At 40.4% G+C, this 24,870-nt stretch overlaps 1 protein-coding gene across 1 annotated transcript in view; it reads left to right on the top strand.

Moving 5' to 3' along the window:
- Positions 1–24,870, top strand: part of SCYL2 (SCY1 like pseudokinase 2) — a 65,723-nt gene that overhangs the window by 20,414 nt on the left and 20,439 nt on the right. The window contains exons 4-12 of the mRNA XM_077472293.1: positions 317–461; positions 1,905–2,054; positions 5,057–5,278; positions 8,710–8,826; positions 9,382–9,507; positions 9,605–9,781; positions 12,649–12,771; positions 17,328–17,441; positions 22,994–23,126. Of these exons, the coding sequence (XP_077328419.1) occupies positions 317–461; positions 1,905–2,054; positions 5,057–5,278; positions 8,710–8,826; positions 9,382–9,507; positions 9,605–9,781; positions 12,649–12,771; positions 17,328–17,441; positions 22,994–23,126 (1,307 nt within the window). The remainder of the gene's footprint in view (positions 1–316; positions 462–1,904; positions 2,055–5,056; positions 5,279–8,709; positions 8,827–9,381; positions 9,508–9,604; positions 9,782–12,648; positions 12,772–17,327; positions 17,442–22,993; positions 23,127–24,870) is intronic.

Here is a 24,870-nt window from a genome sequence, read left to right as displayed (position 1 = left end):
AGCCCCAGATGAATGGAAACATTGCTTTGTTTACATTTGGCTTACAATACAGACAAGAAAAGAGAAGAAGGTAGGCTTCCATTTTTAATACCTGCTAATTCAGTGTCTTCTATGCAAGGAGTCCTAAACAATGATTTCTGTGCTACAATGATCTCATGTAGTATATTGAGATTTCAAACAGCCCGTTATGTTGTCTGTTATTACTGTTGTGCTGTGAACTGATATGTCTTCTATTAAAAAATTCATGGGGTTATTTTTAGAAAGCTGTCACAACACTTGCAGTGCGCTGACTATGATTATTGATTGTTCCATACAGGGATTGCCTAGCATTTTGCACAGAACCTGTTTTTGCAAGCTTAGCCAATGTTCTTGGCAGTTGGGACAACCTTCCATCCCCTATCCCTGCGGACATAAAAGATCATAAGCTCTATGATGTGGAAACAAAATACGGGTTACTCCAGGTAGGACTATTTTATGCTCCTAATGACAGTCTTTATAAAAGTTGACCATATTCACCAGTAAAAAAAAAAGGAAAAAAAACTGAGTTCCTAGCAATATCTAGTATCTGCATTGCTTTCAGAAACAAAGCAAAGACAGGAATATCAGCTTTCCCACCAGAAATGGATGTGAAATGCAGTGCTTCATAACACACGATCTGACTTTTTGACAGAAAACATGCAAATTAGCTGTTTTAAGGCAACATCCGACCGTGTGTATGTTTTAATCGGACAAACTTTTTCGGTTTTCATTGGAGAAATGTTGGCTGTGCGAACAGACAAACTTTTTGCCAACATAAGTCCGATGGAGCAAAGTCCGATCGTGTGTACAGAAAACCATCGGACTTTACAAACACGCATCACGCTCAGAACCAATGCAAAAGATCAGACAACAATACAGAAGTTGACCAATGGTGGCGGTAAAGAGCAGAAAAACCATGGGATTTGGTGAAAGTTGGCTGAAAAAGTCTGATCATGTGTATGCTTAACAAGTTCACGGCCAACGCCCTTTGTACAGAAATCCACGGGAAAGTTTGTTTAAAGTCCAATCAGGGTGTATGAGGCTTTAGTTATGACATGTTACAACATACATGTACAGATACTGTCAGTCATCTTAAGCAGCTTGGTTAGTGTTAATAGAGATTGTTCTTTGGGCTAGCTTACATGAATGACAGAGTTTTGCAGGTAAATGAGGTAAAATCCACTGATATATATATTATGATTTGCAGAATATTGTTAGTTTTCAAACAGTTGTCTATTCATAAAAGCTTTATATTCTTTTAACAGAATACAAGATATTCTGTGAATGGATAAAGGCAGAGGAGGGGTGGGTAAACAGAATCTTTCCATGTTCACAAAAAGCCTAGATTTCTGGGGAAAGAATACAAGGCTGTTTTGTGAACTGATTGAGTGAATGGGTAGGAGATGCATGATCTCACACTACTATAGCCAAAACTGTCTCAGACTCGCTTGTTTTGCTTTGAAAGGCATGGTAAGGGATTAGAACCTATGTCAGGTTTTATTGTTGTATGTGTCCCTGGGAAGAGGTGTGTGTGTGTGTGTTGGGGGTTTACTCTATTTGTCCTGGAGACCATTGTCACCAGGACAGAATGTAATGAAAAATCTAAAATGTTGTCACCAAGTCAGGAGGTAAGAGGAAGTCTTCCAGTGGATCCCCAGTTCTATTGACAGCTGTCTAAGAAATGATTTCCTTTATGTCCTCTTAATTTTAAGGCCAGAAGTGAATGATGAGCTTCCCAAATGGGATAAAAAGGGCAACAAAAAATTTTTTTTGATGTTATGTGTCAAAATCGCAAGATGCTGCTGCAAAGTACATTAAGAGAGCTATGTGTGGTGCTTTAAACATTTTTATTAATCGGGGTTATTTTTTATTTTTATTTTTTTTAGGTATCTGAAGGCTTGTCATTTTTACATAGCAGTGTAAAGATGATCCATGGCAATCTAAGTACAGAAAATATTATTTTAAACAAAAGCGGAGCCTGGAAAATAATGGGTTTTGACTTCTGCAATCCATCTGTAAATCCAACAGAACAAGAGGTAATATTCCCAGACAAGTAAGACGTATATGACATGTACATTTCTTAAGACAATTTATATGACCCCCTCAAATGAGAACTTTCCTAAGATAATTGTCAATGGGTATATGACTTTTTTTTTTGTTAAACATGTCTATCAATGTCTTAGCAGCTTTCTGCTTAAGGGATTCCGTAGCTCAGTCAGTGATTTTAAATACATTTTTATGCATTGTACTTCTCACAGAACTTTCAGAAAATCTGATTGCTGCCATTTCTCTCTCTGTCATTATGCGGGAGCATTTGGTTTAAGAGAGTGGTTCTCAACTCCTGTCCTCAGGGCCACTAACAGGCCAGGTTTGCAAGGTAACTGAAATCCATCACAGGTGATATAACTTGCTGCTCAGTGATTGCAGTATTCTAGTCTGCATCTCCCCAAGGTAATACTTAAAATCTGTCCTGTTAGTGGGTCCTGAGGACAGGAGTTGAGAACCACTGGTTTAAGATGACAGACTGGCTTAATAGCAGGGATTTTCCTTGGAATTTAGTGGTTATTGCTAAGCTACAATTATGACCTTAGTTTATGCATCTGTTAAAGCCTATGTGCTCAAATGAACTAAAGGATATTGCATGTGGTATTTGGGTTATGCAATACTGGAACTGTCAGTTCACTAACCCTTTATGTGGTATTTACCTCAAAAAGAAAAAATGCGTTGTAAATACTGTATAAAATAGCGTTAAAGTAAAATTCACTCAAGTAAATAAATGCATGGTAAAATGTTAAATAAGTAGTGGTCCAGGCATGCAATAGTTAAAGAATGTATTTAATTTCAGATGGTCGTTAAGGAGCTGGTACCCACCGTGTCCTTGACTCATCTGCTGTTAGTGGGGTCAGGTGAGTCATAGTTGTTAAAGTTGCAGTGGGTGTCGGCTCCTTAACTACTTCCGGCCTATAGCAGAATGATGGCCAGAAAGTGGTTCAGTTATCCTGACTGGGCGTCATATGACTTCCAGCAGGGTAACTGGCTGACACACCGCAACTCCGATTTAGTTAAAGAATCTCTGACAGAGACTCTTTATCATGTGATCAGTTGTGTCCAATCAAGGCTGATCAAGATGTAAATAGGAAGAGCCGTTTATCGGCTTTTCCTCACTTGCGTCTGTCAGACGCGATAGAGGAGTGCTGTTTGCCTGCTCTCCTGACGGGGGGGGAGTCTGCGCTAATGGTTTATCAGCGCAAACCCAACCTCGGATGCTGGTCCAGGACCACCAGGTATGCCACCCTAGTTCACCAGGGATATGCCAATTAGTGCCCAGGCAGCTGCCAGTCAGTGCCAATGAAAAATGCATGCCAGTGCCATCAGTGATGCCTATCCATGAAATCTATCAGTGCCCACCAGGGCCGCCTTTCAGTGCCCATCAGTACCATCTATCAGTGCAACCCATAAGAACCCATCAGTGCCATCTATCAATGCCCATCAGTGCCTGTCATCAGTGCCCATCAGTGAAGGAGAAAACTTTACTTATTTACAACATTTTATAACAAAAAAAACCTTTGGGCTCCCCCCTCAACAGACGTCTATCTTTTTGAATCAATTTCTTTCAGTGGATTCTGTTGGAGATTTAAGAAGAGCATCTGCATATTATCGGTGTGAGTTCAATGCTTGGCACAAAGAAAACTCAGCTGTCACTCAGTGCAGGAGGATTCAAAGGCAGCAGCCAGACCAATTGTCCAGGAGGAGAAGGCAGCAGTGTGGGCTGCCTGGTAGGGAAAGCCTGCAAAAAAACTGTAGCACTGTTACTCACAAAAGGCACAATGATTTGTTATAAAAAGGGCAGCATCGACAAGTGTCAATCTCAGACATTTTATTTATGTTAGTAGCCTGAAGAGAATTGATTGAAAGTGAATGAAAACCCCTCGATCCCCATTAAAAGCAGCACGTTACACCCGTAAACACTTGTTAGGCACACATTTAACCCCTTGATCACCCTAGATGTTAACCCCTTCCTGCCCATTGTTTAGTACAGTGACTGCATATTATTAGCGCTGATCGCTGTAATAATGTCACTGGTGAGAGAGTAAGAGAGGGTTAAAGCCCCTGTGAGGTTTTTTGTTTTTTTTCCCCCCATCTTTGTCCCATCGGAGAAATGTCCTTATCACCAAAATTAGTGTCCTCTTGGAAGATTGGCTGTATGTCTCCTGTGGATCACAGGAGTGCAGTTTGTTCTGCTTCTGCCCCTCCACAGCCCAGAGCTCCAGTGAGCTCAAGGGAGGGGCAGAGCAGAGAGCTGTGACTGACACTGCTCTGGGAGCTGTGAGAGTCAAGCGATCAGCACAGTTTGATCGCTTGGCTGTCAGTGTAGAGGCGCAGGGGACAGGTGCAGCCTCAGATCGATGCTGCACCCATCTAGGTAAGTATGATTCTTAAAAAAAATAAAAATAATTAGGACTTTATTTCACTCTCACTTTCAGTGATAAGTCACCAGGACAAATACACAGGGTGAATCTGTCTAATGGGGACACAGACGACAATAAAAACCTGACAGGTGTTCTAATCACCCCCCCCCCCCAAATCTATATAAAACTAGATGGAAAGATTTGGCTGCAGTTGCGCTTTAGTGGTTACAATGGAGAAAGAGAGCTCCAAAGTTCTCAAAAGATATAGAAAAAAGATCTGTCTGATACAACGCTATATATTCCAGCCAAACCTGGTGTGCTTTTTATTTCCCTAATGGGGACACAGACAGCAGTAAAGACCTGACAGGTTTTTTAACCCCCACTCTATCTGAAACTAAAAAGAAAGATTTGGCTGCAGTTGCGCTTTAACAGCTGCAAAGTTCTCAAAAGATGAAGAAAAATGATATGTGTCTGATTCAATGCTCAATACACAAGTTTCATACAAGACTATGAGATGTCTAAAACCTGCGTCAGTGAGGATGCATTGTTTTTATACATTATTATTATTATTATTATTATTATTATTATTATTATTATTATTATTGATATATATATATTTTTTTAACTAGACCAAGTTCCTGTGTAAAGAATGGGATCCTAACTTACCGCCATTGTGTTTACCGAATCCAGAATATTTGGCACCAGAATACATATTGTCAGTAAGCTGTGACCCTGCCAGTGACATGTACTCACTTGGCATTATTGTACATGCGGTATATAACAAAGGCAAAGCTATCTTTGAAATCAACAAAAAAGACATTTACAAAAGCTTTAGTAGACAACTGGACCAGGTACTTCCTGCATTCCTCACACTTGGATACATACTTTTTACTCATATGTTGTTTTCATTTTGAAATAATGGAACAAGTTAGGTTCCATTCACACCTGAGTGTAGCGGTTTACTTGCGTTTTTCGAGCATATTTTCTAAAGCACTTTTGCAAGCATTTTTGAAGCGTTTTAGAAGTGTATTACAAGTGTTTTACAGCTTCAGGCATTTTGTTTAGCTAATAGAAAGCACTAGGGGGAATAATTTTGGGTTAGAGAGCTGCTAATTTGAGCAGAAAACGCTTGTAAAATGCTCGTCAGACGTTCCTATTGAAGTCATGTGGCCAAAAACGCTTGTAATCTGCCAAAAAGAAGCTCACTTTTTTGAGCGACAGGCGTTTTGCTTCAGGTGACAGAACGCTCATATGTGAACAGAGGCCATTGAAATGAATGGGATTTGGCTTGTTGAGTGATTTTAGAGCTTTTCCAGCAGAAAATCGCTCAGGTGTGAAAAGGGGGCTTTATACTATTTTCGTTAAAGCTGAACTCCAGGATAAGCAGATATTGTCTAAATATAAGAGGCATGTGTATTCCTACTTGAATCTTGGTGTGCTTTGTGTATTTAAATCTTCCAGATCTGTGCAGTAATTGAGCATAAAATATTGCCTCTGTCCAGGAGCTTGCAGTAATAAAGACTAAGGATGATTTCTGGCGTGTTCGCACAGTCCACGTGCAGAGCCCGCCATGAAGTCGGCCTTGCGCTAATCACAGGCAGTGAGACATTTCCCGATCTCTGCAGCCGTGCATTGGGATAATGTCTCACTGCCTGTGATTAGTGCAGTGCCAACTTCCTGGCGGGCATTGCACGTGTGCTGTGCGAACACCCCGCAGCTCATCCTTAATAAAGACCAGTCACTGCTGTTTTTCTCCTTGTGTAGGGTGACTGGTCTTGTACCGTCTCCTCCTGTAGTGGATTGGAACCTGCTCTACTGTCTGCACAGGCTATCTACAGCACAAAAATTATGTCACCGCTATTTTACAATGCAATAACTGGATTTACAATGGCATTTGGGGCACATAAAGTGTGCCCCAAATGCAGCTATTGATTATATTGAAATGAAAATTCTTGTATCCAGAGTTGGTGGAAGATTCAGCTACCAGTATTAACCCTTTAACTGTCAGGACCATACAATGTAAACTTTTGCCTGTCAGATGGAAGTACTGCTGCTTTCACACACCCTTGGTAACATGTGTACACCTTCTTGTGTACACCTGCTTCACGTTTTTGTAAATATTTTATTATATCTTTTCACACGACAACACTGAAGAAATGACACTTTGCTTCAATGTAATGTAGTGAGTGTACAGCTTGTATAACAGTGTACATTTGCTGTCCCCTCAAAATAACTCAACACACAGCCATTCATGTCTAAACCGCTGGCAACAAAAGTGAGTACACCCCTAAGTGGAAATGTTCAAATTGGGCCCAAAGTGTCAATATTTTGTGTGGCCACCATTATTTTCCAGCACTACCTGAACCCTCTTGGGCATGGAGTTCACCAGAGCTTCACAGGTTGCCACTGGAGTCCTCTTCCACTCCTCCATTACGACATCACAGAGCTGGTGGATGCTGGAGACTTTGCGCTCCTCCACCTTCTGTTTGAGGATGCTCAATAGATGCTCAATAGGGTTTAGGTCTGGAAACATGCTTGGCCAGTCCATCACCTTTACCTTCAGCTTTTTTAGCAAGGCAGTGGTCATCTTGGAGATGTGTTTGGGGTCGTTATCATGTTGGAATACTGCCCTGTGGCCTAGTCTCCGTAGGGCGGGGATCATGCTCTGCTTCTGTATGTCACAGTACATGTTGGCATTCATGGTTCCATCAATGAACTGTAGCTCCCCAGTTCCAGCAGGACTCATGCAGCCCCAGACCATGACACTCCCACCACCATGCTTGACTGTAAGCAAGACACACTTGTCTTTGTACTCCTCGCCTGGTTGCCTCCACACACGCTTCACACCATTTAAACCAAATAAGTTTATCTTGGTCTCATCAGACCACAGAACATGGTTCCAGTAATCCATGTCCTTAGTCTGCTTGTCTTCAGCAAACTGTTTGCTGGCTTTCTTGTGCATCATCTTTAGAAGACGCTTCCTTCTGGGAGGACTGCCATGCAGACTTATTTGATGCAGTGTGTGGCGTATGGTCTGAGCACTGAGAGGCTGACCCCTCACCCCTTCAACCACTGCAGCAATTCTGGCAGTACTCATATGTCTATTTCCCAAAGACAACCTCTGGATATGATGCGGAGCACATGCACTCAACTTCTTTGGTTGACCATGGCGAGGCCTGTTCTGAGTGGAACCTGTCCTGTTAAACTGCTGTATGATCTTGGCCACCGTGCTGCAGCTCAGTTTCGGGGTCTTGGCAATCTTCTTATAGCCTAGGCCAGTGATGGCGAACCTTGGCACCCCAGATGTTTTGGAACTACATTTCCCATGATGCTCATGCACTCTGCAGTGTAGTGGAGCATCATGGGAAATGTAGTTTCAAAACATCAGGAGTGCCAAGGTTCGCCATCACTGGCCTAGGCCATCTTTATGTAGAGAAACAATTATTTTTTTCAGATCCTTTCTTTGCCATGAGGCAATGTTGCAGTTCCAGTGACCAGTATGAGAGAGTGAGAGCGAGCGCCAAATTTAACACACCTGCTCCCCATTCACACATGAGACTTTGTAACACTAACGAGTCACATAACACAGGGAGGAAAAATGGCTAATTGGGCCCAGTTTGGACATTTTCACTTAGGGGTGTACTCACTTTTGTTGCCTGCGGTTTAGACATTATTGGATGTGTGTTGAATTATTTTGAGGGGACAGCAAATTTACACTGTTATACCAGCTGTACACTCACCACTTTACATTGTAGCAAAGTGTCATTTCTTCAGTGTTGTCACATGAAAAGATATAATACAACATTTACAAGAATCTGAGGGGTGTACTCACTTTTGTGAGATACTGTATTTACGCGGTGCAACCTCATGTTTTATAATTTAGCAAAAGATTGGGTAATTTATTGCGTTTGTATGCCCTAACATTAACTTAATATTTTTTTGATGAAATTTACCTTGCGGTAATATCGTGTGAAACAAAAAATAGAAACTACCGCTATTTTATTCTCTAGGGTGTCTGCTTTCAGAAAATATAATGTTTTGGGGGTTTTATGTAGTCTCCAAGCCTAGAATAATTTTTTTTTAAACATGTGCAAAATGTCAGCAAGAGGGCTAAAGGAAAATCATTTCAGAATGCTCGAAAAACTTTGACTGACAAGTGTACCTCTGACACCGATTTATAGTGAACATGCTGTATAAAGCTCATGGTAACAAAATAGTGTATTTTCACAATTTTGTCTTTTCATGTGTGTTGTGTGTTTTTTTTTTTTTTTTTTTTTTTCAGCTCACTCATTTAAGTCCAAATATCCTGGTGAATATCCCAGAAGAAGCCCGGGAACACTTGAAACTTGTTCTAAATGTCACCCCAGCAGTTAGACCTGATGCTGATCAAATGACAAAGGTAGATCCAGTTTACTAAGTTAATATAATATTGTCTATTGGAACATTCTCATTTTTTAGGATCAGCTGTGCCGCAGATGCTTGTGAATATCACCTAGTAGAGAAATTCCAGCAGATCTAACCATCTAAGTGATCTTTTAGCTGAGCGTGCAAATTTATTCATTGTGCAGACATGGTTGCTAACATTATCTAATGGGTGAACTAGTTGCAAAAATCTGATGGGCATCAAAATAATACATAAGAAATTCCAGTCCTATTTATACCCGTATTCAATAAAATTATTTCTAAACTACAAGCTAATGTCTTATTTGATGAACCATCTGTGCTGGAAGTTGACAGCTACATTACTGTACCCAAAAAAACAATTTCTGCAGTCATTCTCACCTTGGCTGTAAAAGAGCTGTGAGGTTATGCTTGCCTTTATTTGCTGCATGCTATTTGTGTAGCTCAGTTCTTTTTAGTTATTTTAGATGTTTGAAGTTAGGTTCTTTTATATACATTTAAATGTCCTCATAAGTGTAATCTCAGTGTAAAACCTTTCTTTGTTATTCTGCAGATTCCATTTTTTGATGACGTTGGTGCCGTGACACTGCAGTATTTTGATTCCCTTTTTCAACGGGATAATCTCCAGAAGTCCCAGTTTTTTAAAGGGTTACCCAAAGTTCTTCCAAAACTGCCAAAGGTATGTATGGAACAAAAAAAGCATTGTTATAGCAATGAATATAACGCCAAGTCTAAAATAAGAATCGGTTTCATCTTCTTTTTTTTTTTTTTTTTAGCGAGTTGTTGTACAACGTATATTGCCAGCACTGACTTCGGAATTTGTGAACCCAGATATGGTTCCATTTGTGCTGCCCAATGTTCTGCTTATAGCAGAGGAATGCACCAAGGAGGAGTTTGCCAAACTTATCCTACCAGATCTGGGCCCTGTCTTCAAGCAGCAGGAACCTATACAGGTATGTTTGTTATGCATCTAATTTACAGTGGCTGTTTTAACACCTAAATGACAGAAGCTAACGCCTGAACACAATTTTGCAACTTTTAACATGTGTTGGTAAGACATATCATTGCAACTACTTTGCGTATCCAGCTGAATTATACCTTGTTTTTTTTTTCAGGATGAATTGGGCTTTCAAATTAATATATATATATATATTTTTTTTTATCATTTGAAAACTAGCCCAAAATAGATTAATAAAATTTAGCTCTACGTTTCTTGCTATTACCAAGAACAACCCAAAATTAATTCTACTCCTGACGATCACAGTGATACCACATATGTTTGTGTTATTTGTTGTTTGTACCTGCAGTACAGCCCAAAGACAATAGTGCACATTTTGCTTCTTTTTTTTTTTTTGTCCTACCTAAGATACACTGAGCTTTTTTAAAAAAACAAAAACAAAATCCTACTTAATATACTGACCAACTTTATTGGAAAAAAGAACCAAGATACAGTAGCATGCCATGGTACATAACATGAAGTACATAAGTGGTGTCCAGACTATTAAACCACAATGCAAACTTAACAATCAGCACTCTTCAGGGTAAGTACAGTCGTGATATAATCAAACAGTAACAACATTCAAGGCCTATGAGCCAAGTAGAGTGTGGGGATCGAGGGCAGGGAGAGGAGGAAAGAAGGGCACTATCAAATTGTGGTCAAGTGAGCGTAATGAGGAGTTGGGCCACAAATGGCCTAAACATCTTCCATCTAGGACGTGACGGCACTGAAAACAGAATATGACAAGGGTTCTATCATAGGAAACCTCTAGACATTGTGAAAAATTATTATTATACAGGATTTATATAGCGCCAACATTTTGCACAGCGCTTTACAATATGAGGGCACACAGTACACTTACAATACAAATCAATACAGGAGGGATCAGATGGCCCTGCTCGTTAGAGCTTACAATCTAGAAGGGAGGGTAAAAATGAAGAAAACAAAACATTAACATAGAGCCTCCAGGGCAGTGTCATACACTGACTTTGATCTTTGACCCTGACATTGACTCTAACCCTACCCTGACACCGAGATAGATCAAACCTTGACCTAGTTAATTTTTCCTTTTCATATTTTTTTTTTTTTACACACACTTTATTCAGAAGAGAAAGCATACACAATTGTCGACTTTACAGTGATTGATCAGTTGATCTGTAACCCAGCTATCCAGTTCTCGATCATTTGTAAAGGACCCAGGGTTCTCTCTGAGAGCATGTTCCCTGTGCTTGTAACACTCTGCAGCATGCTCCCAGCACAAACACAGGTATGCATATACACTATATTAACAAAAGCATTGGGACACCTGCCTTTACACACACATGACCTTTAATGGCATCCCAGTCTTATTCCTTAGGTTTCAACATTGAGTTGGCCCACCCTTTGCAGCTATAACAGCTTCAACTCTTCTGGGAAGGCTGTCCACAAGGTTTAGGAGTGTGTCTATGGGAATGTTTGACCATTCTTCCAGAAGCGCCTTCCCAGAAGAGTTGAAGCTGTTATAACTGCAAAGGGTGGGCAAACTTAATATTGAACCCTATGGGCAAAGAACTGGGATGCTATTACAGTTCATGTGCATGTAAAGGCATCACTTTTGTTGCTGTCTTGAGTGTGATCTATCTGTCAGACTCTTATTTTAGTGCCTGGTGACTTCAGGCTACTCTACATGTCTGATCAAAGTAATTACACAGTTAATTTATTTTGATTGCACAGTGAAGAGTTTTAAGCCCCATACACACAGGCTGAATGTCAGAAGACCTTGGTCGGTTCAAATAAAAAAAAATGGCAGACATTTGGCCCATGTGCATGCCAACCTGTCCGATGTTGGAAAGCCAGCAGGCGACCAACACCAGATCAGTGCTCTCAGCCAATGGCAGAAAGAGCTGATCAGAGTGTCCCCCTGTCAGAAGACAACAGCTTAGAGGAGATCTCTGTACTAATGTTGCATAGTTAGTACAGCGGGTCCGACCAGAGTTGACAGTTTTTGTTTTTTTGTTCAACTTGCTGGGTTGAACGAAAAAAACTGCGTGTACCACACTTTAGATCCAGGTCAAGCGTTTGTTCCACACTGATAATAGCAATCAAAATTAAATAGAGAGGGATCTTTCTGTGTTTTTAAAAGGAAGTGCTCATGTAATATTCCCCTTATCGGCAACCATTCCTCCTACTTTATTATTATTATTTAAGGTATGTCTATAGCAGAGCTTTACATATACATTGCACATTCACATCAGTTCCTACCCTCAAAGAGCTTACAATCTAAGATCCCTAACTGACATCCATATACTAGGGCTAATTTAGACAGAAGCCAATTAACCTACCTGCATGTCTTTGGAGTGTGGGAGGAAACCGGAGTACCTGGAGGAAACCCACGCAGGCACAGGGAGAACATGCAAACTCCAGGCAGGTAGTTTCGTGGTTGGGAATCAAACCAGCGACCCTTTTTACTGCTAGGTGAGCGTGCTAACCACTACACCACCATTTTGTTTGTGTCCTCTCTTGGTTACTGCCTATGAAATACAGCATCTAATATTATTATTACATTTTGAAAATGGAACTGATCTTGGTGTGAAACTGGTGCCATCATCCTAGGTTAAGTACATTAAATATGCCTTTTTATTTTTTTTAATCAGTCTTTTATTTCAATGCTATAGAACTTGTTTTCTGACCTTTAAATTTGATATAATTTCAAAAATGTGTTCTCATTTTTCATGCTGTCAGGCTAGCAACATGGTAAGTGAATACTATTGAGTTCTACTATTTCTTTTACTTGATTTGTCTTTCTAGAGTGACAGTATTAATGAAGTGTTTGTATTTGTTTAGATACTTCTAATATTTCTGCAAAAAATGGATCTCCTTCTCACCAAAACTCCATCAGATGAAATAAAGAACAGTGTATTACCCATGGTGTACCGGGCGCTGGAGGCGCCATCAATTCAGATTCAGGTATGTGAGCTGTATCTGTACATTTGCTGGCCCCATGACAGTAATTACAGTCCTGCATGAAGCTTTAGTGATGGAAAAGTGTGGTTCTGCCTAGATCAGTCAGATACTTGCTTCCATTTTTATTGATGCATAGATTTTCTGGTCTACACCCCCTTTTTTCTTTTACTTTTAATGTGTAAATTATGTCAAATTATCTTTGCAAGACAATATTTTGAAAAAATACAAAAAAGCTGCCCAATTTTTCTGTAAAACCTTTGGTATCTGTTAATGGCCCGTATTAATTTAGTCAATAAAAATAACACAATTTTACTCTACTAAACAATTCAGATGACTAAAATAAAATTAAAATGACATTTTAGTCAAAAAGGCTAAAACTAAATGGAAATTTGACATCAAAATTAACACTGCATTACCACATAAGAATAAGTAGGGGGCATCCATTAAACTGTCATATATATATATATATATATATATATATATATATATATATATATATATATATATATATATATATATATATATATATATATATATATATATATATATATATACTGTATTTGCTGGCGTATAAGACTACCTTTTACACTTAAAAAAAATGCCCAAAAATTGGGGGTCGTCTTATACGCCGGGTATACAGGTATACAATGCTGCCCGATGGATGTCAGCCCCCAAATGTCTGCTAATACTGTATGTGGCTTCAGCAACAAACAGTATACGCCGTTGAGCCAATCCCGGCGAGCGATGTATTCTATTAATGAATACAGAGCCTGCTTGGATTGGAGTAACAACCACTGCCAATCTGAGCAGGCTACATAGAGTAGCCTGCTCGGATTGGCTTTGAGAGAGAGAGGGAGAGAGGCAAGGGCTGATGATGCTACAGCCTCTGCCAATCCAAGCAGGCGTTGTATTCATTAAAATAATACACCGCTCACCATACTTCCCTGGGTAAATCCATTCACTGATCTCCTACTACTATACATCCTGCTATTTGCCTTTGAGGTCTCAGGCACCCAAGAGGGACAGGTAAATCTGGGACATATGACAGGGGGGTTATTAAATGCATTTTGGTGGACAATTCCCATAGAATGTAACCCAAAAGTGGTATAGGTTTGGTTAGTGAAAAATTCTACTTTCCAGAGTTGTGGCGTTCAATAGATCTCTGTTTGTGTTATTATTGTTTGATTTACTTTATGACATAACACAGCATGGCGGATGAGTAGTTGGCATTCTTGCTTTGTATTTTTTAATCGTTCTAATGTTTTTTTAAAATGGTGTTGCCTCAGAAGGGGGGTAGTCTTATACCACGAGTATTGCCCAAAACCTATGTTTTCACTTGAAAAATAGGGGGTCGTCTTATACGACATTTCAGGCTTCAAACATAAAGATATAAAATTTTAATTTTTTGTGAAGAATCACCAACAAGTGGGACACAATTGTGAAGTGGAACGAAATCTATTGGATAATTTTAAACCTTTTTTTAGCAAATAAAAAACTGAAAAGTGGTGCGTGCAAAATTATTCGGCCCCTTTACTTTCAGTGCAGCAAACTCACTCCAGAAGTTCAGCGAGGATCTCTGAATGATCCAATGTTGTCCTAAATGACCGATGGTGATAAATAGAATCCACCTGTGTGTAATCAAGTCTCTGTATAAATGTACCTGCTCTGTGATAGTCTCAGGGTTCTGTTGAAAGCGCAGAGAGCATCATGAAGACCAAGGAACACACCAGGCAGGTCCGTAATACTGTTGTGGAGAAGTTTAAAGCCGGATTTGGATACAAAAAGATTTCCCAAGCTTTAAACATCCCAAGGAGCACTGTGCAAGCGATCATTTTGAAATGGAAGGAGTATCAGACCACTGCAAATCTACCAAGACCTGGCCGTCCATCTAAACTTTCAGCTCAGACAAGGAGAAGACTGATCAGAGATGCAGCCAAGAGTCCCATGATCACTCTGGATGAACTTCAGAGAACTACAGCTGAGGTGGGAGAGTCTGTCCATAGGACAACAATCAGACGTACACTGCACAAATCTGGCCTTTATGGAAGAGTGGCAAGAAGAAAGCCATTTCTCAAAGATATCCATAAAAAGTCTCGTCTAAAGTTTGCCACAAGCCACCTGGGAGACACACCAAACATGTGGAAGAAGGTGCTCTGGTCAGATGAAACCAAAATCGAACTTTTTGCCCACAATGCAAAACGATATGTTTGGCGTAAAAACAACACAGCTCATCACCCTCAACACACCATCCCCACTGTCAAACTTGGTGGTGGCAGCATCATGGTTTGGGCCTGCTTTTCTTCAGCAGGGACCGTTAAGATGGTTAAAATTGAGGGGAAGATGGATGCAGCCAAATACAGGACCATTCTGGATGAAAACCTGTTGGAGTCTGCAAAAGACCTGAAACTGGGACGGAGATTTATCTTCCAACAAGACAATGATCCCAAACATACAGCAAAATCTACAAAGGAATGGTTCACAAATAAACGTATCCAGGTGTTAGAATGGCCAAGTCAAAGTCCAGACCTGAATCCAATCGAGAATCTGTGGAAAGAGCTGAAAACTGCTGTTCACAAACGCTCTCCATCCCACCTCACTGAGCTCGAGCTGTTTTACAAGGAAGAATGGGCAAGAATTTCAGTCTCTCGATGTGCAAAACTGATAGAGACATACCCCAAGCGACTTGCAGCTGTAATCGCAGCAAAAGGTGGCTCTACAAAGTATTAACGCAAGGGGCCGAATAATTTTGCACGCCCCACTTTTCATTTTTTTTATTAGTTAAAAAAGTTTCAAAAATCCAATAGATTTCGTTCAACTTCACAATTGTGTCCCACTTGTTGGTGATTCTTCACAAAAAATTTAAATTTTATATCTTTATGTTTGAAGCCTGAAATGTGGCAAAAGGTTGAAAAGTTCAAGGGGGCCGAATACTTTCGCAAGGCACTGTGTGTGTGTGTGTGTGTGTGTGTGTGTGTGTGTGTGTGTGTGTGTGTATATATATATATATATATATATATATATATATATATATATATATATATATATATATATATATATAATTTAGGTAATATGTACAATCGGTTTGGTTAAAAAAAAGTTGCAATAAGCGTACATTGATTGGTTTGCAAGTTATAGCGTCTACACAATAGGGGGACTTTAATTTATTTTATTTTTTTATTGTTTTTACTAGTAAAGGCGGGGATCAGCTAATTTTTAGCGGGACTGTGACATTGCGGCAGACAAATTTGACCCTCAGTGACACTTTTTGGTGACCAGTGACACCAATACAGTGATCAGTGCTAAAAAAAAATGCACTGATCCCTGTATAAATGGCACTGGCAAGGAAGGAGTTAACTCTAGGGGGAGATCAAGGGGTTAAGTGTTCCCTCGGAAGGTACTTTCTAACTGTCAGGGGGACGGACTGACTGGAAGTAGAGAGCGATCGCTGTTCCTGATCACTAGGAACAGCTGATCTCTATCCTCCCCTGTCAGAATGGGGATCCGCATTGTTTACTCTTCACTGCCATCGCGGGTGACTGGCGGATATTGATTTCGCCAGACCCACGGGCGAGCTACCTGCGGCGCACCTGCAATGACACATGCACAGACCGTTGTACAAGTACCTTTCAGCAGGAAGGCGGTCGGCAAGTGGTTATAGAAGTTGTTAAGACAGAAGTTTTTTTTTTTATCTTAATGTATTCTATGTACAACAGCTGCCCCAGCAACCCCCTAATTACTTAACTGAGCCCCATCTCATTCCAGTGATGTCAATGAGTGTCTTACCCATCCGGTACTCTCCTCCAGATTGGCTGAGACACAACAGCAGCCTTGGCTCCCGCGGCTGTCAGTCAAAGTCGGTTAGCCAATTTAAGGGGGAGAGGAGGCATGGCCGGGTCAGGGCTCTGTGTCTGAATGGAGCTGTGACTCGGCTCGGGGGGACCCTATAGGAAGCTGCTTGCTGTGGGGGCACTCAGTAAGAGGGAGGGGCCAGGAGCACAGGCGAGGGACCCGAGAAGAAGCGGATCCGAGCGTCTCTGTGCAAAACCAACTGCACAGAGGAGGTAAGTATAACATGTTTGTCATATTTTTTAATGAGATTTTACAATCACTTTACCATAAATAATGTTTTTAGATTTAGAGTTGGGCAATTATAGAGAAATGCTTAAATAATGCATTATTATTAAAAATAATATTAAAATGTACTGAAAATTTTAGTAAAAAACAATTAAGACAGCTAAAACTAAAATGGCATTTTAGTCTAAAGACTATGACCAAAACTAAATCTACATTTCACGTCAAAAATAACACTGTTAACAACTGTGTTTATAAAAAAAAGAAACAAAAAAGGGAACCTTTTATGTTACTATTGATACAGAAATAAAGCAACCCAGACTTTGATAGATTTGATTAAACAATTCATAACTCAAAAGTGGTGCGGCAGTATTATTAGTATTATGTTATTACTTTTCGGCTCTCCGGTGCTAGATGGTTAATTTTGGGTGGATTTTGAAATGGTTGTTTCAATGTCAAACTAAAATGATTCACTTATTCATTTTTAGGAGTTGTGCCTAAACATTATTCCTACGTTTGCAAACCTCATAGATTATCCGTCCATGAAAAATTCTTTGATACCACGTATTAAGACTGCTTGCCTACAAACCTCTTCTCTTGCTGTAAGTACAAAAAAGAAAACCACTCAGTCTGGGGAATGTATACACAAGTCACTTTTTTTACTTCAGTATTTCTGTAGCGTTTATATTACAGAGAGGATGAAAAGTATTCTGTTGGCATTTTAATCCTAACATGTACGTTTCTAAAAGGTTTGATGTTCTGAGGTTCGCAATGCATGTCTTCATATTAAAATAGTTTGCCCAGCTTTGCTCACCCCACTGTTCATATATAATGTTGAGTAATGCTTGTAGTCTTCCTATTGGCAGTTTGGGATTGTGAACAGAAGTTAGTTACACTAAATGATATCCTTATTTTTCCAAAAAAAAAATGTTTACACATCAAACTACCTAATGGCCCTGTAGTCTATTTCTCATGAAATAGTTTCTTGCAGTGTTTATCTACCTCCATGTAACATTCTGTGAGCTCTTAAACCTCTCTTTTTCCTCTTGCTTCAGTTTCTTTGGAACAAGCAGTGCATGTTGGTTGTGGTGATGTGTGCTACTCTATACACACTACAAATCCCATAGCCCCTAGTCCATCTCTGGAGCAAGCAAGAAATGGTGGCCATGTTCCTACCTAGAGTGGTGGGACCTTGGGAAAATTAACAAAGCCGTCCTCTAACAGGAAATCAGACCACTTGCTGACCGCTGGCCATCATATGACGTCCTTGACTTTGTGCGGGGATATCTGAATGATGCCTGCAGCCACAGGCATCATTCAGATATCAACTTTTTCAGCCAGCGATTCTCTACACCATAAGAATGATCATAGTGGCTCGTCAGCCACTTGATCATTCTTACGGGCGGCGAGAGGGGATGTCCCCCGTCACCTCTCCCGCCGCCCTCCGGTGCTTCTACCGACTCACCGTTTCACCTTCCATCGGTAAACCGCCAGCCCGTATTTTTACCATAGAGATTTCCAGCAGACCGGATGGTCGCTGGTGTTTCTATGATCTTTCGGAGGCCATGCACGATGTTATGACATCACGCCTGGCCTCTGCATTCAAAAAAACGTCACCTCGGCTGGGAAGCCGAGATCTTCTTCTTCTTCTTCTTCTTCTTCTTCTTCTTCTTCTTCTTCTTCTTCTTCTTCTTCTTCTTCTTCTTCTTCTTCTTCTTCTTCTTCTTTTCTTCTTCTTCTTCTTCTTCTTCTTCTTCTTCTTCTTCTTCTTCTTCTTCTTCTTCTTCTTCTTTCTTCTTCTTCTTCTTCTTCTTCTTCTTCTTCTTCTTCTTCTTCTTCTTCTTCTTCTTCTTCTTCTTCTTCTTTCTTCTTCTTCTTCTTCTTCTTCTTCTTCTTCTTCTTCTTCTTCTTCTTCTTCTTCTTTCTTCTTCTTCTTCTTCTTCTTCTTCTTCTTCTTCTTCTTCTTCTTCTTCTTCTTCTTCTTCTTCTTCTTCTTCTTCTTCTTCTTCTTCTTCTCTTCTTCTTCTTCTTCTTCTTCTTCTTCTTCTTCTTCTTCTTCTTCTTCTTCTTCTTCTTCTTCTTCTTCTTCTTCTTCTTCTTCTTCCTTCTTCTTCTTCTTCTTCTTCTTCTTTTCTTCTTCTTCTTCTTCTTCTTCTTCTTCTTCTTCTTCTTCTTCTTCTTTCTTCTTCTTCTTCTTCTTCTTCTTCTTCTTCTTCTTCTTCTTCTTCTTCTTCTTCTTCTTCTTCTTCTTCTTCTTCTTCCTTCTTCTTCTTCTTCTTCTTCTTCTTCTTCTTCTTCTTTTCTTCTTCTTCTTCTTCTTCTTCTTCTTCTTCTTCTTCTTCTTCTTCTTCTTTCTTCTTCTTCTTCTTCTTCTTCTTCTTCTTCTTCTTCTTCTTCTTCTTCTTCTTCTTCTTCTTCTTCTTCTTCTTCTTCTTCTTCTTCTTCTTCTTCTTCCAGCTGTCCCAGCCTAGAGGTGAGGTCTTATTGACCCCATATCGCACTGTAAAGAGGACTGATCATGCCATATTCCTATTACAAGGGATGTTTACATTCCTTGTAATAGGAATAAAAGTGATCAAAATTTTTTTTGGGGATAAAGTGTTAAACTAAAAAAATGAGTAAAATTAACAATAACATTTTTTTTTTTTGAAAGTGCCCCTGTCCCTGCGTGCTCACATGCAGAAGCGAACGCATACGTAGGTCCTGCCCACATATGAAAATGGTGTTCAAGGCACACGTGAGGTATCGCCACGAACGTTAGAGCTCCTCTGTAACTCTAAACACGTAGCCAGTAAAAGATTTTAAAGCGTCACCTATGGGGATTTTTAAGTACCAAAGTTTGGCGCCATTCCACGAGCGTGTGCAATTTTGAAGTGTGCCATGTTGGGTATCTATTTACTCAGTGTAACTTCATCTTTCCACAAAAAAAAGGTGTTTGAAAAATTTCTGCACAAATAATGTGCGAGATTAAAAGTTGCAGTGACCGCCATTGTATTCTCTAGGGTCTCTGCTAAAAAAAATATATATATAATGTTTGGTGGTTCTGTGTAAAGAAATGATGATGATTTTTACATTTAGGAGAGAAATATCAGAATTGGCCTGGTTGGCAAGTGGTTAAGTTAACAATACATACTTGACTATCTTACTTTTAAACCAGAGTTTACTGTCACTTAAAGTGGTTGTAAACCCTTACAATACACTTTGACCTATAGGTAAGCCTAGATTAAGGCTTACCTGTAGGTCCAAGAAATATCTCTTAAACCTACACGGTTTAGGAGATATTTGCCGAAAGACAGGCACCGCTGTCTACGGCGCACTGAGCGCGGGACCCGTCAATGGCAATATGCCGCGCGTGGCGGCTCCCGTGCGCATGCGCGGGAGTGACGTCATCGCGGCTTCCGGAGCGGCGAGACCCACCGAGAAGATGGATGCGCCGGACTACAGGGGACAGTGGTGACTTCGCTGGCTCCTGTGTCAGGTAAGTGACACATAATGGGCTACTATGCGATGCATAGTAGTCCATTATGCTTTACCTTTGCAGGGAATGAAAGAGGAAGTAAACCCATTAGGGTTTACTTCCTCTTTAAATTTCTTAGGAACATCGGTTGCATAGTTATAGGATTAGCATACCTTGTAATTAGGCTACAACATAGCAGTCTTTTTCCTATCTAGTGCTGTTGTTGTAAAACTTGATTTCCTTTTTCTTTTTTTTCTTTTCTTTTACAGTCATGTTCTCTATTGCGATTAGCATCCTGTGCCTGGCATGTCACAGTTAAGAATGGGCTTTGCCCTTCAGCTGCAGAGTACCGGTTGCATACACTCTAGCAGACAATTGAGGATTGAAATTTATGCAGGCTTTGGATATTTTTGATAGAGACCAGTGGCAAAATTTTCCAAACCCTCTATTGCTAGTGGACTTCCCAGTTATGTGTTTGTTTCATATTGAAGAGTGGATTAAGGCAACTTTCACACTGAGGCAGTTTTGAGGTATTTTAGCACTAAAAATAGAACATGTAAAGCGCCTGAATACTGCCTCTCATGCCTCCCCAGTGTGAAAGCTTGAGTGGTTTCACACTGGGGTGGTGCACTTGCGGGACGGGAAAAACGTCCTGCAAGCAGCATTTTTAGGGGAGGTTTGAGAACGGTGTATACAGCACTCCTATACCTGCCCCTGCCCATTGGAATGAATGGGCAGCACTTGAAAAGCGCCGAAACACGGGTGCTTTTAAACCATTCTTCGGCCGCTAGCGGGGGTTAAACGTGCCCCACTAGCGACCAAAAAGTCAATCAGTTTATAAATATCTTTATTCTGTGCAAACTTATTAATAGTAAATGTAACCAATGCATATTTCTGTAACTATATCAAAATATTTCTAGTAAAAATGATTGAAAATGAAATTAATGGTAATCTAACACGTTTATAGTGGCAACTGGCACAGGCTCATTGACCCCTAAGATGTTTGCTCCAAACATTGCCCGCCAGAAATAGAAGGGGCAACATGTTATTAATGACATCTTATCTTAGCTGAAGTCAAAAATTGCCTTTAGCGAAAGATAAATTCCTCATTGTTTGTACACTGGGACACTCTAGATCAGGGGTCTCAAACTGGCGGCCCTCCAGCTGTTGTGAAACTACGAGTTCCATCATGCCTCTGCCCATGAGAGTCATGCTTGTAATGGTCAGCCTTGCAATGCCTCATGGAACTTGAAGTTTTGCAACAGCTGGAGGGCCGCAAGTTTGAGATCCCTGCTCTAGATGGAATTCATCGTTTTGATAAAGTGGAAGTTCAGGCTAAATCTTAATAAGCTTAAAGCTTCTCCCAGATGCTTATAATTTCCTATTCTCAACGCTCCGGTCCAGTCTTGTGATCCTCCCCCAGAGATGGCTGAAGGGGAAAGGAGGGAGAGACTACAACGGATGCCCCATATTAAGCCTAGTGTCTCGGTGATGTTACCAATTCCATATGTTGTCCGCACTCTCTTCTCTCCCCTGAAGCTGGCCGGGTGAGAGAGAAGCACTCTGAGAATAGAGTTTCTATTAAGTAAGTATAAGCATCTTCTTTCTCCAGGGTAGTTAGAAGGTGGGTGGGAGCAGTTTTAAGCTTGGTTAGGTCTAGCATTGAAATCCACCTTTAAAAAAAAAAAAAAACACTAAATAGCATAATTTCTCAGTATAATACTTTGGTAGGTAATAGAATGTCAAATTCTGATAGATTTAAAGTAGTTGCAAAGGTCCCTTTTTTTTTTTTTTTTTTTTTTTTTGTATATGTTATACTTTCCTGTTCTGTGCAGTGGTTTCTCACAGAGCGACTCCGATGCTCCTCTTCTTGGGGCCCTTGCCGGTGCTCTCATCTCCTCCAATTCTCCATGTGCCACCATAGGAAGTCGCATCCTATTGACACACACAGTGTGGCTCTGCCCTGCCCTCCACTCCTTCGTCATAGGATTTGATTGACAGCAGCAGGAGCCAATGGCTCCCACTGCTCACTGAGTCCTGTAAGGAGAGAGAGAACAGCACTGGATTGAGATCAGGCTCACATGCAGAGAATGAATTAAGGTAAAAAAAAAAAACCTTAAGCCCTTAAACTTTAAAGTGGATGTGAACCCTCTCCTATTTCCAGTGAAGTGAACAGCCTCAGATGATACACAGAGATCAAACAAATCTCCCTATATAAGTTTTATTTCTATATCTGCTGTCTTCAGCTTTCTAAATTCTTTAGAAAGTGCATATCATGTTAGAAATATTTATTCCTTTTTCAGCAGTGGGTGTGGAGTCTGGTCATACACTGTGTGTGAGCCTATTGGAGGAAAGACACACACACTCCCCCCTTCCAAATAGGCAGAGGAACAAAGAGACCTGCAGAGCCGTGCTGTGAATAGACAAGCTCTCTGCTTATCTGTCTCTAAGTTCCTCCCCAACACAAATTTCCAGCTGCATTAATCTCCTGTGTCAAAGAGCTTGTCAGAAGTTATCATGCTGATAACAGAAGAACGGCGCAGTAGAAAGACACAGGACTTAGAGGTTTGGAGAGAGATAAGTAAATACTACAGATATGTGCCCAGGGAAGATTTAATGAATGGGGTTTCCAAGTACTTTAAAGCTTACTTTTTTACTTTTTTATTTTTATAATCAAATATTTTTCTGTTTATTCAGGTTCGGGTAAATTCACTGGTGTGCTTAGGGAAGATTTTAGAATATCTGGATAAGTGGTATGTACTAGATGAAATTCTGCCCTTTTTACAACAAATTCCATCAAGAGAGCCTGCAGTTCTTATGGGAGTTCTTGGTAATTATCATCCTTTTTTATATTTTGTTGTAATTAGATTGTATTGTACACACATAGTTTAGAAACATAATCATGTTTAGTTTTTGTGCAGAATGTATGATTATTAGTGTAGCGGCATGTGTGTTCCCTAGAGCAAATGAGTCGGTGTTGGACCCATCCTGATACACTCATATTGATACCCAGAAAATCTTTAAGGTGAACTTATTCTCACCCACATCCCCCTTACGGTTTTTCTTTAAAGGTGAACTTACACTATATAAGGAATTCTATATAGCAGAAAATCAAGGTATTTTCTAACAGTTACAATTAATTGGTTGCTCCACTTCTTGTAAATCAGCCCATAAAGCCAAACTCTAGCCTACATTTTTTTTTCCTGTTTGGTTTTATTGCAGTTTGTGTAATTTTTAGTGAGATGTCATATATTTTCATGACCTCCTCTTCTGATTTCTATTAATGAAAGGCTAAACTTGAAATCTGCCAGCCATGAAGAAAACGTAATATGTTTCTGATGTTTAATGAGTAAATTTATTCAGTGCAAAAGTAAATTCTAATGTAAATGTCCAGCTTTTGGGGGTGGCTTCAAGGTTGTCCAACTCTGAAGCTGCCCCGCACAGCGTGACCTCGGTGCGGCTTACAAATGACTTCTGTATAGAAGTTAATGCAAGCCGCATCAAAGTCAACCCAAAGTAGTACAGAAACCTTTTTCTCGGAGCGACTTGATTCGCTCCAGTTAGAACGGTTTCATTGTACTGAATGGAGCGTGATTTGTCAGGCTGACAAGTCACCTGCCAGGTTGCCCCTGTGTGAACCGGCACTTCTAAACAAACTATATTACCTTTACTAAGATACAGCAGCTCTCAGCGCTGTATGAACTGTTTGTAGCCTCCATTACATACATTATACAGTGCATTGTTCTGGCAGTGGATTGGGTATTTTTCATCCCACCCTCGGAACAAAATCGAGTCACACGGAGCAATGCTCAGCCTTTCACGGGGAGCTTTGTATATTATGAATTACAAATATTCCTTCCGCTTGGCTGATCGGGCAGATAATGTCTATTTAAACTTCACTAGAAACCGGAGATCAGCTGTAAATGATAATAATGAGATACCGTTCGGCAAAGTAGATTTGATGCTTTTTATTTTATGACGTGGTATTTGTGCAGCCATAGATATCAATGAACACCAGAGCATCCACTGGCATTAATACCTGAGATAATAGAACGAAGACCATTTTGTATGCATTATGGAAGTTCTGCGATCCTATTAAAGCAGAGGTCCACCCACCGCTGCAAAAATGAAAAGCCAGCAGCTACACAAGCTGCAGCAGCTGACTTTTAATAATAGGACACTTAGGGAGCCTGGTTGTGAAGCATTTATGGCTTCACGGAGGGTCCCTACTGCGCTTTGCTCTCCTACTGGCCCGGAGGCGGGGGAAGGAGGAGGGAGCCGAGCGGAGACATAAACGGCCGTGGCCCAGACTCCCAGAGGAGGGGACAGGAAACCTGTCAAAGATGGGTATCAGCTTCCCCCCAAAAGGTGCCAAATGTGGTACTGGAGGGGGGAAGGAGACACTTTTGGGTGGAACTCCGCTTTCATTTGTTTCTTTAGTTCGGGGGTGGGCAATTTGCAATTTTAATTCTGGACCTGGGAAGGTCCATAAGTATGTAAACATATAGAAAACAAATACATGGTGACAGGAATAATAGCTCATTTAAATAGGACTCTTTCAGATGGACAGTCAG

The sequence above is a fragment of the Lithobates pipiens genome, unplaced genomic scaffold, assembly GCF_037356315.1.
Source record: "Lithobates pipiens isolate NorthernLeopardFrog02 unplaced genomic scaffold, aLitPip1_a1.2 Scaffold_8, whole genome shotgun sequence".
Classification (NCBI taxonomy): domain Eukaryota; kingdom Metazoa; phylum Chordata; class Amphibia; order Anura; family Ranidae; genus Lithobates; species Lithobates pipiens.
This window is presented reverse-complemented; position numbering and strand designations above follow the sequence as displayed.